This window comes from Conger conger, chromosome 3 (assembly GCF_963514075.1).
Source record: "Conger conger chromosome 3, fConCon1.1, whole genome shotgun sequence".
Lineage (NCBI taxonomy): Eukaryota > Metazoa > Chordata > Actinopteri > Anguilliformes > Congridae > Conger > Conger conger.
Genome location: NC_083762.1, coordinates 81,751,847 through 81,766,444, shown reverse-complemented (window position 1 = coordinate 81,766,444; position 14,598 = coordinate 81,751,847). Strand labels below are relative to the sequence as shown.

Genomic DNA, 14,598 nt, shown 5'->3' with positions numbered 1-14,598 from the left:
TAGCTTTTCAGAGGCAATCAAATGGCTGAAATCCCTTTTCTTGGCCTTCTTTTCAGCGTTTGCCATTGTCGTCTTCGTGAAATGCATATTCATTAGGGGTGTTTCACTGCCTATTTATAGGCAACTGTGGGCGGGACATGAAGCTGGCAAAGTTGCGCCACATTTAGAGTTGATTGTGATTTATAAAGGAAAACTGGCGTGGGACGTGCGTGTGCACTGTTTTATAAATCAGAATATTTTTGTGCGTACGCACGTCTTGGGTTTCATGCGTACGCAACCTTTTGACGTGAATCCTACGCACAGTTTTTTAAATGAGGCCCCTGGTCCTTAGCACCACTTTAAACTGTCCGTCCATTCTGGCCTGTAGGTGTCAGTGTTTACAGATTTTGCAATATTACAAGAGCGATTTATTTTTCCAAGGAAGAGAGAAAAATGACAATAAGATTTAGAAAGGGGGACATTTTTCCCAGACAACGTTGTAGTTAAAAAAATACAGTATATATGCAGTGTAGTCCCTAAGTGTTTTGGACAGATCAAAACGGCCAATTTCGCCAAAAGGTGAGAAGTTGGCAGCCATGTACAAGCTGGCCTTTGTACTTTTTACTGAAACAATTGTATGAATGGCCGTTCCCTCATAACGATATTTAAAAAGGTAATGCAAATCTACATTTCGATCGTTTGCTGAGGATACGAAGCCTTGTAATTTTGTGGTTTCAGAACGATTTGCTGCTTCATTTACTTATAAGAAGTTGTCGCTGTTGCCATAGGCTATATGATGAAATGCACTCGTATTCACCAGTAAACCGGAAATGCAATTCAGCAGGACAGCCGCTTCACCTCCCCATTATGTGGGCATATTTAAACTCATCCATCCATCCATTATCCTAACCCGCTTATCCTGACCAGGGTCGCAGGGGGGCTGGAGAATATCCCAGCATACATTGAGCGAAAGGCAGGAATACACCCTGGACAGGTCGCCAGTCCATCGCAGGGCACACACACCATTCACTCACACACTCATACCTATGGGCAATTTAGACTCTCCAATCAGCCTAACCTGCATGTCTTTGGACTGTGGGAGGAAACCGGAGTACCCGGAGGAAACCCACGCAGACACGGGGAGAACATGCAAACTCCGCACAGAGAGGCCCCGGCCGATGGGGATTCGAACCCAGGACCTCCATGCTGTGAGGCGGCAGTGCTACCCACTGCACCATCCGTGCCGCCGCATATTTAAACTGAAATATGTATCGTTAAATAAACAATGTACAGCCCATAACAATTTGGTTCATTCAATTAAATTTTATATTTATATTTTTCACAGAAGACACTTTACAGACTAATACAGGAGATAATTAAACATATCAGCCCGAAGACCCCAATAGCATATGAGGTAAACGACTCCCTTTGGGGAGAAAAACCCTCAAAAAATGGCAAGAAAAAACTCCCAGATGGGAAGAAATTTTGGGAGGAACATGGCTATATGGCCATGCCCATCCTCCGCTGGCCTATAAGTTTGATGAATGAAACTAGTAGATGAACAAGAAATTCCAGATGGGGGGGGGGGGGGGGTGTAGAATCCGGAGTCCAGAGGGGAGGGGGCTGGATTTGTAGCTCCAGAATATGGTGAGGCATGAGCTGGACCAGGGAGGAGCAGTGCTGCCACAGTCCCTGACCTCAGAGTGGGGTCTGGGGGGAGGGTCGCAGCGGTCCATGTCTGAATAATCACTAGCACCCATCTCCAGAACCAGCCCACGAGGCTATAACTGATTATAAGCCTAATTGTAAAGGTGCGTTTTTAATCTTCATTTAAATATTGAGAATGTGTCTCCCTATATATTTTGGGGGATATCAGGAAGCCTGGATCTTCAGAACAGAGTGACCTTGTGGGCTTATAGGGTAAAAGCTGGTTAGTTAGGTACACTGGTGCAAGGCTATGCAGAGCTTTAAAAGTCAGAAGCAGGACCTTGAAATCTGTTCTATACTTGATAGGTAATATGTTCATACTTCTTAGTCCTAGTAGAGATACGTGGCATTAGACAGCGGGGCATTACAGTAATCTAACCTAGATGTAACAAAAGCAACCAAAAAAAGGTATTTTTCAGGGTACACACACACACACACATTGAGGAGAACGTTGCACTACCAAATCATTTAATGCATGTTGTTTTTATAATTTGAAAGGATTAGACCAGGCAGGACTTTCCTGAATCAAAATATGTTTTAGAACAATATTATTGTTGTGATATGTAGTGAGTGAGCAAACAAAATGGTCATTTTAACCCTCCTATTACATTAAGATTTTATGACCACTTTTATGTTCGTGGTCAAATTGAGCTCAACAGTTTCAATAAACACACAAATATTGCCATAGAAATATTTGGACACTTTGGTTGTCGCCGCCTTCTGTGTTAATACCACTTTGACAGCCATTATAAAGGATTACACTAGGCAGGTCTTTCCAGAAACAAAACCTATTTAGAAGAATGTAATTGTTGTGATATTTAGTGAGTTGAAAAATTAAATGATCATTTTAAATAAAATGTATTTCATCCAGGAAAAATACAGGAAAAGGTCAAAATGAGACACCTATTCCAGAATGCAACCAATATATCATTTCCCCAAACTAAACACATAAAGCACAACTATTTTTAATGTGACCACACCCAAGCAGCAGGTCCTCTGTCCTCCGTCAATACATAAATACAGGTGGCAACTAATACTAATTAGTTTTGAACACAATTACGCAACACATGTGTGAGAGCATGTGAGGACTTCTACCAAAGTAATAGAACCAGGATTAGGATTAACCTGCTGACGGGGCCAGCTGGGCTGAGATCCAGAGAGCCAGAGGGCCCAGCACACCCCTCAGTGGAACGCATGCTGCTCTTTCTTTTGGTGAGGGGGGGGAATGCTTGACATTTAAGACAATGAACAGGCAGTAACAGCTGCTAGGCTCGAATAGCCTATTAGTAGGTGGCCTGTAGCATAGTGGTTAAGGTAAATGACTGGGACCCGCAAGGTCGGTGGTTTGATCCCCGGTGTAGCCACAATAAGATCTGCACAGCAACCTTTATTAACCCTTAACCCTGCATTGCCTCCTGCTTAGTCTAATCAACTGTAAGTCGCTTTGGATAAAAGCATCAGCCAAATGACATGTAATGTGATGTAAAAAAAAAATACATTGATAGGCTGGTGCTTATTCTGATCCATTCTGGAAAGAAAGAGCATCTTAATCCAAATGAATGTTTAGAAGTAGAACATGCTGAAATTGCAGCGATTACTAGATGTCTGTTTGGTAAGTACATGTTGCGCATTGTGAGGTTCTTCATCCGCCTTTTAATCATGAACTGTGCTGTTCTCAATTTGTTCTAATGATTGAACTTTATTACGTACACCTGTACACCAGCTTGTAAGTGCAAATATTTAAACACCATAGTGTTAGCAGAAGTAGCTATAAGTAGTCTACCTCTAGATGCACATTTCTAGTTATTTTCTGTTGTTCTAAAGGGAACACGAGAACAAAATAAAAGGTTTGACGACAACAAGTCATTCAACCCGATTTGGCTCATCGTTAAAAAAAACAGATGTACAAACAAAAAGAAGAGAAATGAACATCGACATTGACAAACAATAAAAACTAAAAAATAACAGTCAATTTAACAAAAAAATAAAACAATACAATTCATAACAATAGAGGCAAAAAAATCAATAAGAACAAAAAAAGTTAAATAAACAAAATAAATGTATAAAAAATGCTGTAATATCTGAGAAAATCAAAATGCAGACTGTACTACCAAAGAATTTTGTGCATGCTGTTCTAATACCGGTTTGAAAAGCCGTCATTTGAAAGAATTAGACAAGACAGGACATTCCAGAAACAAAACACATTTCAGAACATTATCATTGTTGTGATATGTAGTGAGTCATCAAGGCAAAACACGCAAAAACGTCAACAGGAGACACCTATTCCAGAATCCAACCAAGAAGTCAATTACTCAACTAAAACTATTTTGAATGTGACCACACCCAAGCAGCCGGTCCGCTGCCCTCTGTCTTAATCAATTATAATAACAAATACAGTTGGCAACTAATGCAGTAGTTTTGAACACAATTACACAACACACATGTGCAAGCATGTGAGGACTTCTACTAAAGTAATAAAACAGGATTTGGATTAGCCTGTTGATCAGGCCTGTTGGGAGAGCCAATGGGCCCCAGAGTTGAAATAAATAAAATAAATAAATTCAATTATTGTAATAGAAATATTTGGACACTTTGGTTGTTAAGATTTTATGACCGCTTTTATGTTTGAGGTCAAATTGAACTCAACGGTTTAAATAAACTCGCAATTATTTTAAAGGAAATATTTGGACACTTGTCACCTGGCGGCACGGATGGCGCAGTGGATAGCACTGCCGCCTCACAGCAAGGAGGTCCTGGGTTCGTATCCCCGTCGGCTGGGGCCTCTCTGTGTGGAGTTTGCATGTTCTCCCCGTGTTTGCGTGGGTTTCCTCCGGGTACTCCGGTTTCCTCCCACAGTCCAAAGACATGCACGTTAGGCTGATTGGAGAGTCTAAATTGCCCATAGGTATGAGGGTATGAGGGTATGAGGGTATGAGTGTATGAGTGTATGAGTGTATGAGTGTGTGAGTGAATGGTGTGTGTGCCCTGCGATGGACTGGCGACCTATCCAGGGTATATTCCTGCCTTTCGCCCAATGTATGCTGGGATAGGCTCCAGCCCCCCTGCGACCCTATTCAGGATAAGCGGGTTAAGATAATGGATGGATGGATGGTTGTCACCTTCTTATTGTTTACCAAATTAATTGGCACCTGTACGTGCCACCACAATTATCTGCAAAGAAATCTGAGATAAAAATAAAAATGATTGTATATTTTCTTACATTTTATACAGTTACAGAGGGTCAAAAGAACCCCACACATCACATTTGTATGCAAAGTTGGTACAGGATTTAGGATGGCAGGATGTTTATTGCATGTTTACCATTTAATCCCACCAAATTAGAAAATTGGAAAAATCATACAGTATCAATATGAAACAAGGTTAACTGATTTCTATGAGATTTCCAACCCTAGATAGGGTAAAATTTACCCCAAACAAAATAGGGTGAAATAAAATGCATTTCATCCAGGCAAAACACACAAAAAGGTCAACATGAGACACCTATTCCAGAATTCAACCAAGATATCGATTGCCCAAACTAAACACATAAAGCAAAACTATTTTGAATGTGACCCCACCCAAGCAGCAGGTCCTCTGTCGTAATCAATTTTAATAACATAAATACAGTTGGCAACTAATGCAGTCGTTTTGAACACAATTATGTAACACGGGTGTGAGAGCATGTGAGGACTAAAGTCTAAAGTCACAGGATTAGGATTACCCTGCTGATGGGGCCAGTTGGGCTCAGATCCAGAGAGCCAGAGGGCCCAGCACACCCCTCAGTGGAACGCATGCTGCTCTTTCTTTGGTAAGGGGGGGGAATGCTTCAGGTTTAAAAAAATCTATGGACCGTAAACATATGCAAATAGCCTATAACCAGCTGCAAATTAGCCACCTAACAATCACCCCTGGCCCTGGTCACACAGGGTGTGCCCCAGGGCTCAGTGCTAGGACCACTGCTCTTCCTCATCTACATGCTTCCACTGCTTTCCACCAATGCACACCATTCATAATTAATACTGCATGAATCAGGGATTAAGATGTATTGCAGATTATATAACAGAAGTGATGATGAATTCCTCATTCCACAGGTGACGTTGTGGAATTCAGATGCGCTGAGAGACTATAAATGAGTCTGAATGACATATCATTGGTTACTATTGAGAACTTAGATTCAGTCAGCATGGCTCCCCACACACTGCTGCTACTCCTGGCTATGATCACTGGCACATTCTGCTCGCACTACGGTGGTATCCATATTGACTACTACCCAAAGGGAAAATGCGAAAACGGATTCTACCAGGTAGGGTATAATAATAATAATAATAATGATAATTATAATAGTAATAATTTTATTATTATTATTATTATTATTCCTATTATTATCATTGTCATTTTTATCATCATAAGGGGCAGCCTATAGCCAAGTTGCTTGACTGGGACCCAGTTGCTCAAAATTATCACCTTATTAGGTCAATTGCAGTGTGCTTAGTTGGCGTTAAAAGACAGATTCTAGACCACAGAACTGCATTACAACTGGAGTAGTGCTCCAAACAAATGAAATAAGGATTAACTGTTGCATTTGTAATGCAGATCTGTGGTCTATGGTTTCAAACCTGAGGCGTGAACTCCATTTAAACATGCAGATAACCAAAAAGTTTGTGATACAAATGTGATACAAATCTATACATTTTATATTGCTTTTATGTATTTACTCTTTATTTTACGAGGAATTCTCACTAAGAGGGGATCCTGACTGAAATAATGCATCAATAAAATGACATGCATGAATATTTTAAATAATGATGGAATTAATTAAACGCAGTGGTTTTTGAAACATTGTTAACAAGTTATTTAATTAGCAGTGCAAGAGTACATACGTAACTATCCCATGGGTAAACCTACAGTAAGAGAGTAAAAAAACTAGCCCATCAGTGAACATACAATCAGATGGGAACTAACTAGCCCATGGGCTAACATACAGAAAGAGAGTGACTAACTAGCCCATGGGCTAACATACAGTAAGAGAGTAACTAACTAGCTCATGGGCTAACATACAATAAGAGAGTAACTAATCAGCTCATGGGCTAACATACAATAAGAGAGTAACTAATCAGCTCATGGGCTAACATACAATAAGAAAGTAAATAACTAGCTCATGGGCTAACATACAGAAAGAGAGTGACTAACTAGCCCATGGGCTAACAAACAGTAAGAGATTAACTAACTAGCTCATGGGCTAACATATAGTCAGAGATTAACTAACTAGCCCATGGGCTAACATACAGTAAGAGAATAACTAACGAGCGCATGGATAAGCCTCAGAAAAAGAGTAATCGTGGTTCGATTCCCGGTCATTAACATAACAGTCATAACAGTCATTGCTTTGCAGGTGGATCTGCGGTTCAAGGAGAGCTTCCTGGGCTCCTGTAGCCTCAGTAACCCCTGGAGCTGCTCCACTGGGGACTGTGGGGTCGTTGCTTCAACTCAAATTAGCACTGTATTCAGTGGAACTGAGGCTTGTCAAAATGAGGGAATCCTGACTGTTAACGTGACAACGAACAAGCCTTTTGAAATTAGGTAAGTCCATAATTAGTCTATCTAAAAACCTACTACCTACCTATTGCAGACTACTGACATGGACAATGACTTATGAATGTAGTTAAATAATTATATTGGCCTTCATGCCTCTGCTTTCATTTTAAATGAAGGTCTAAAGTTTCAGCCTGTACACTTGTGAGTTGGCGTATACATGGTTGCCATCGGTACACCATCAATTGCTGAAGGCAGTATTTGCTCAAAAGGTCGGATTTTGAGCCTTTATTTACACAGAACCACTGCATGTAGATTATTCATGGATGATGTGACTTTTACAGCTACGGTTCATGTTGCTGGGTGCACAATGTACACACTAATTCTGGCAACTGGAAGGCGGTGTCACATGTGGATCTGGGAATCAGGTCAGACACAAGAGCTTCAAACAGATCTCCACTAATGACTATCCTGCCGGTTATCAGGTATTGTAATATTTATAACATAATCAACTCATCTTTTAACATGAAAACCAATATGTTGATTTGAACCATTAATGGTTCGATGTTTTATTGATGATTTCACAGAAATCTATATATTGACCACCACTAAGTAAGATATTGCCTTGCTTACAATTAGGAGAATTTATCAACATGCACATGCTTCTTTATTTTTTGTTAGTCTTGCAAAAAATTGCCCTGCCACAATCAAACTGTTGAGTCATGACCAGGATGGAGACCAGGTCAGATGTAGATTTGGAAATAATGGTGACTGTAGTGTGTGTGCTTCCCACGCACAATTCCACCTGGATGAAGTAAGTATATGAAAGAAACTAGAACTAACATGGTCTATCACACATGCCCTCTTATTACATCATTAGGTACTTATGATACTTACTCATTAGAGTTATTGGTCTTCTGCTGTAGCTCAACCACTTAAAGATTCAATGTGTTGTGTGTTCAGAGATTCTCTTCTCCATACCACTGTTGCAATGCGTGGCTATTTGAGTTAATATGTATAGTAGCTACTACTTCGTAATACTTTGGTCTGGGTGAATACTCGATTCTGATTGGATGCTAGGGGGTGATTACATTTGTATAGACTAATCATTCAATGTTTGGTCCAGGTCAAGTTTAATCAGTAGTAGCCTAGCTAGTTTTAGTAGTTAGCTACCTAGCCATCACCAGCACAAAATAGACAAGCTGGCAATGTTGGCTAAATTGTGTGATATAGTCTACAATGTGGAATGTGTGGCCCAAGACAATTTAGTTCATGCCGGCAAAAAAAAGTGATTGAGGGCGAATTGCCCAAAACATTTATGAGCCCTGTTTATATTTTCATATTGATAAAAGACATTGTTAGAATCCACTCCTAGGTGGTTGTTAAAGACTCATCGTGGATTATTCTTTACATAAACTATACAGACATCAATGATATTGTACAAATAGTATAAAATAATGTTATTACTTGTCACCTAAGTTACAGGTGCTAAAATTACATTGTTTTCGGTAGGAGACCTGTGAGCTGCATTACCGTGGCAATGCTGCCACTGGTACCCATGTGTTTGAAATTGTTGTGGAGGACTTTCCCACAAATGATATCTGGCTATCTTACTCTGATGGAACTAAAACAGTAAAACACCCACTGCCTTCAACTCCCAGTAGCTCTGTAACACCAATAAGCAAGATTCCTTTACAATTTGTTATCAAGGGTGAGTTTTCAATCGTATATGATGTGTAGGTTATGTAATGTACATCTCATCATGAAACACTCTGCAAATAATAACGTGATTGTGATTAATTCACTTTTTACAGTCCAGTATTTAAACTGTCAATACTCTTTAAAGGGGTCATGGAAATGAATTTAATCACTGTGTAGGGTTTAACAGAGTGTTTAATTTTCTTCCTTTTTAATGTACTTTAGTGAAGCCGTCATTGGTGAATTGTACTGAAGGCTTGCTCATACCTGCTCTTGTGGACCCAAGTCCAGAAGATGGAGAAATCTTGAATGCCCCAGTAGGCAAGCCCCTGGAAATCTACATTGCTGCAGAGGCTCAACAGTCACAGTAAGACAGCTGAATGCAAAATGGCAGGCAGGCAGTAATAAATCCCATATACAGTACAAAATAATCTCTAAATATGGAATAATAACCTATTACCTATTCATATGCAGCACTACATCTCAGAGATGAAATAAGCTACAAACATCCTATAAACTCCATAACATGTAATAAATATTCTGCTAATGAATGGAAATTCATAAGACACCAGAGGATGCACAAACACAGCGTCCATGTATTAATTAGGGGCGACATGGCTCAGGCAGTAAGAGCAGTTGTCTGGTAGTTGGAGGGTTGCCGGTTCGATCCCCCCGCCCAGGCTGTGTCGAAGTGTCCCTGAGCAAGACCCCAAATGCTCCTGACGAGCTGGTCAGGGCCTTGCATGGCAGCCAATCGCCGTCGGTGTGTGAGTGAGTGTATGAATGGGTGAATGAGAAGCATTGAGTGTACAGCGCTTTGGATAAAGGTGCTATATAAAATTTATTTACCATTAATTTCCCGATAAGCAATGAACTCCATACATACAATTAGCAAAAGCAAGAGTCAGACAAGTAGTTTCTGATCTGGAAATCTTTGCTAACATATTGAAGAGTCATTTGTTGTCATCTCCCGTCACAGATCTCATGGTCTGGTCACTTCCCGGCGGCACGGATGGTGCAGTGGGTAGCACTGGCGCCTCACAGCAAGGAGGTCCTGGGTTCAAATCCCCGTTGGCCCAGGGCCTCTCTGTACGGAGTTTGCATGTTCTCTCCGTGTCTGCGTGGGTTTCCTCCGGGAACTCCGGTTTTCTCCCACAGTCCAAAGACATGCAGTTTAGGCTGATTGGAGAGTCTAAATTGCCCATAGGTATGAGTGTGTGAGTGAATGGTGTGTGTGCCCTGCGATGGACTGGCGACCTGTCCAGGGTGTATTCCTGCCTTTCGCTCAATGTATGCTGGGATAGGCTCCAGCTCCCCTGCGACCCTGTTCAGGACAAGAGGGTTAGGATAATGGATGGATGGTCACTTCCCGTAGAATATTACAGGGGACAGTGCAGGAAAACACAGCAGTTGTTATCTGAAACACTGTTGAAATGCAGTCATAATTCAGTGAGATATCTGAAAGAAACTGTTGTGAAAATAATATATCAACAGTGATTACTATTAATACTACTAATAGTCATTTATCCATTACAGGCTGACTGACATAGTGGTGACTGGGCCTTTAGGCATCAGTAACACCTTTACTGGATCTAATGAAATTATCACAAAATGGACGCCAACAGAAAGAGAAGTGGGTGACGAGTTTCCTGTCTGCTTCAGTGCAGAGTCCCAGAGTGGGTAAGTCTGCATGCTGGGCTCTTCTTTCTCCTGGATTCATAATTTATTTAAAATTATTTTAATGTCTATGAATGATGGAAATCAAAAAAAGTTATGGTCTCTGGCACCATACTGACTTGGAAGTTTATGAACTCCTGCTTGCTGTTCATAGGTTGACGATATTGTGCATCAAAGAAAAAATAGACCTTGTCACATATACATTCATTACTGCAAATTCATCATTGATAATCTTATACTATGGGCTTTTCTTAAAAATGGAAAATCAATGGGTAACTGTGTTTGCTCTATTGTCAATATACAAAATAAAAAAATAAACAAACTTTAACCTTTCATCGGCAATGACACATATTAAAAGCCTTAACCATTCCCTTTAATAACAGTTAAAGACATTTCTGGGAAATGTATTTGTAGATATTTTGTTTACTTGGACCTTACACCCTTTCAGCAATAAAGCTTGCTATGTATCATTAGCATTTTTTAAATGTATTGGTCTTATAATTTCTTTACATGTATATTTATGATACAATATGGACTGATGGATGCATTTTTCCTTTGTAGGGGGGATTTCTACCATTCAACGATGCGATGTGTCATCGTGAAGGTTAAACCTAAAATTGGTAAAAATAATAATTCATGAATTTAAAAAAATGTTTCTCTGTAACCTCCGATCATTTTTAAAACAAAGTTTTTAAACAAACAAATTTTGGCATCAGCCCATATGTCCCTCCCATCCTGGAGGAAGCCAACGGTCTTTCAGAAAATACAAAAATGAACAATAATGGATTTCATTAATTTCTGCATCTCAAAGTATGTCAAAATGTCTCTCTAATCTTATACAATTCGTTAGAGATATCATCGAAAATGTGAAATAAATTATTGCTAGAATATTGTCTGAAAAAATATTCAATTGCTTTAATATACTAAGACACAATGTTGTGGAACCTAGGTGAAAGGAATGTGATTTGCACGGAGACAACCATGATGCTTGAAGCTGAGAGGTCCTTAGTCCAGGGATTGGATGGAACTTCCTTTAGCCTCCTCGACCCATCATGTGCAGTGTCTTTCAATAACACCCATTTGTTCGCCATCACACCCCTGGACGGCTGTGGAACAGTGGCTGAGGTGACTTTCTTTCATTTGCACTGAAACTTCTTCCAGCATAAATGTGAAATGCTACATGCTAAAGATGGAAAATGGATTATGGGTAAATGGTACAATTAAAATGTTTTTTATTTCATTTTTGCAGGGGACAGGTGAAAATGTCACCTTCAGAAATGAACTTAGGAAGGTAGAAAAAGCTGGTGCTGTCATTACCAGGACAGATGACATTGAGATTGATTTCTCATGTAGCTTCACTAAAAAGGGGAGTGTATCTACATACTTCAAGGCACTCAAACGTGCCATGGTGTACACGGAGGATGGCTTTGGCAAGTTCTCCTTTGAGTTCCAGTTCTTCCACAGTCAGCATTATGACATAAATGTGGACCCCCTTACTTACCCCATCGAAGTAAGGCTGAAGGAAATGATCTACATGCAAATAAAATCAAAATCTTCCCTTCAAAACACCGTGCTCTTTGTGGAGTCCTGCAAAGCCACCCCAGAAGATGGCCCCAACCACGCCACATTTTACAGCATCATTGACAATGGGTATTTAATTTGTGGATTTGTAACTGCACATTTAATGGAAATAATTTTACCATCAATAGAATTACTGTATGAAGTGTAATTTACATGTAATGTACATCAATTAATTTCCTTTTTCCAGCTGTAAGATGGATAAAACTGTGCAAGTATATCCATCTCAGAGCAATCAATTCCGCTTTGGAATGCAAGCGTTCAAATTCATTGGGCTGCATACTGAGGTAATATTGCACTATTTTTTGTGACTCTGTTATTAAGTACGCATGATACATGCAGTCAAACTTTAGATATTTGCAAATGTATATTCAAATATAGGGTGTATTTGCAATTTCAACACCAGTCTAAATAGCTCAGCATCTGTCATCCAGAGAACAGATTAACAAGATTACAATTTCTGCCACCATAGAGTTAGCATTGATATGCATTACATAATTTATTTTTGTATTGTTTATTGCACAAATTAGAAAGATGTACAGAATAGTTATATATGACAGAATAGTGAATGACCGATGAATGAATGTTTTTTGTGGTGTAGGTGTACATGAGCTGCTCAGTCATGCTGTGTCTGGCTGGAGATCCTAACACAAGGTGTGCACAAGGGTGCATCAGTCAGAGCCATATTGCTAAGAGATCTGTGCCTGGACAGACTGCCAGACACGACATAATGCAGGGCCCATTGCGGCTGAAGAGGAGCTCCGATGATGAAGGTGACTACTTGATGACACTATTTGATTTAAATGATTCTGAAATTAATACCGGCAACGTGTACAACCTTATTAAGAAATATGGAATGATAAAAGCTTCCTAAACTGAATGAGCAATGCAGACATTTGCATACAGGCTGTCCTAATGATGTGGCTGAGAGGCAGAGAGCTGGGCTCATGTAGTGAAGGGTATGAGCAGATTATGTAGCCTGTAGCCCATGGATCCACTCCAGCATCGCCAATGGGTGTCAGCTATTAGAAATATCAGAAGCATTACTGTTGTCTCTGATCTGCTAATGCACAAGTTTACTAGTAGAATATGAAGGTAATAATCTAAACAAGCAGCTTGTGTTTAGTTAATGGCTGAATTAAAATGAATAGATACACTGCAAAATGAAAAAAGAAAAAGAAAAGGATAGCTCAGTTGTGATTTGTCAAGGTTGACATTGTGCTCACCCAATTGAAAGCTGCTGAAATGGTTGTTGTTTTTTCACCCAAGTAGCAGTAGAGTCTAAAATAAAGTGGTTTGTGTTTTGCACTAAAACGTAAGATTTGAAAAGGACCTTTACCTACAAAACAGTCTAACGTACAAGCTCTCACTGAACGCTGGGTAGTTTCAACATTAATTCCAGGGCTTTTGAGCTTTTTAGAAAATGACTTTGTTTGTGGCTTCTGTTTCAGGTCTCCGTTTTTCAAGTATTTCCAGTGTGAACATCAACGTGAATGTCCTGGCTGTAACCTTCCTGGCTGCCATGGCCCTTGTGTGTGCAGTGGTGGTCTACAAGATAAAGAAGTCAAGCGAGAATCTAGTTCCCTCCTCTGAAATCTGAGGCAGTGAACACAGATTTGTCTGAATAAAAGCCAAGTTAGATTTCATAAAACCTTGAATCACATTATTTATTTCAGGTACAGAATTATACAAAATTTCAGTTCCACAGTCAATTGCAATTGCAATTACAAATCATATGCAAACACATTGGGATGCATGTTAATATTAGGGTAGTATCAGCTGATAAAATCTTAAAACAAGATTAATGCATGATTTTCACCAGCCGGATTCACAATTAAATCCAGACCCAGTAGCACTTTAGGCTAATGCCTTCTACTTACAAATAGGACATTTAAAATACTTTGTTAATGAAGTCAGTTTTTTTGTTGAGGTCTCAGCTCAATTTACAAGTACTCCACGTTTAATTCACTTTCACATTTTAATGGAAACATTGCTAACTATGTATAATATATATGCATGGGTTGCTTTTTCCATTGTTAAGACTGAGCCTTCTTGTTCTCTTTGGTGTGTCATAAACATTTGGGGCATTGATTGTGTAGATGGTCTGCTTTGTTTTTAGAAAACAAATGAGGACCTGGATGTAGTGAGTATTTGATTAATATTAATAAAGCGCATATCATCAGCATGTCATGTGATTAGTCATTTGTTTATGTACTGTGCCATTCCAGATTAATTCTAATGACTGAAAACTAATGATTGATTTTTGATTCAGGAACTCCCCGAACAAAGAAATCATAATCATCCCCAAATCATAATATTGCTGTTATGTTGTTATTTTCTTCATTGGGCACTATGTGGCAGTATTGTTCTATCCATCCATCCATCCATTATCTTAACCTGCTCATCCTGATCAGGGTCGCAGGGGGG

At 39.6% G+C, this 14,598-nt stretch overlaps 1 protein-coding gene across 1 annotated transcript; it reads left to right on the top strand.

Moving 5' to 3' along the window:
* Positions 1-5,859: 5,859 nt before the first annotated feature.
* Positions 5,860-14,338, top strand: LOC133124943 (uncharacterized). The gene is made up of 13 exons (XM_061236543.1): positions 5,860-5,989; positions 7,079-7,266; positions 7,563-7,703; positions 7,900-8,032; positions 8,731-8,929; positions 9,142-9,283; positions 10,453-10,596; positions 11,155-11,213; positions 11,543-11,718; positions 11,843-12,243; positions 12,362-12,458; positions 12,773-12,944; positions 13,623-14,338. The coding sequence occupies exons 1-13, from the start codon at positions 5,870-5,872 to the stop codon at positions 13,769-13,771; spliced, it is 2,121 nt and encodes a 706-aa protein (XP_061092527.1). The 5' UTR covers positions 5,860-5,869; the 3' UTR covers positions 13,772-14,338.
* The last annotated feature ends 260 nt before the right edge of the window (positions 14,339-14,598 follow it).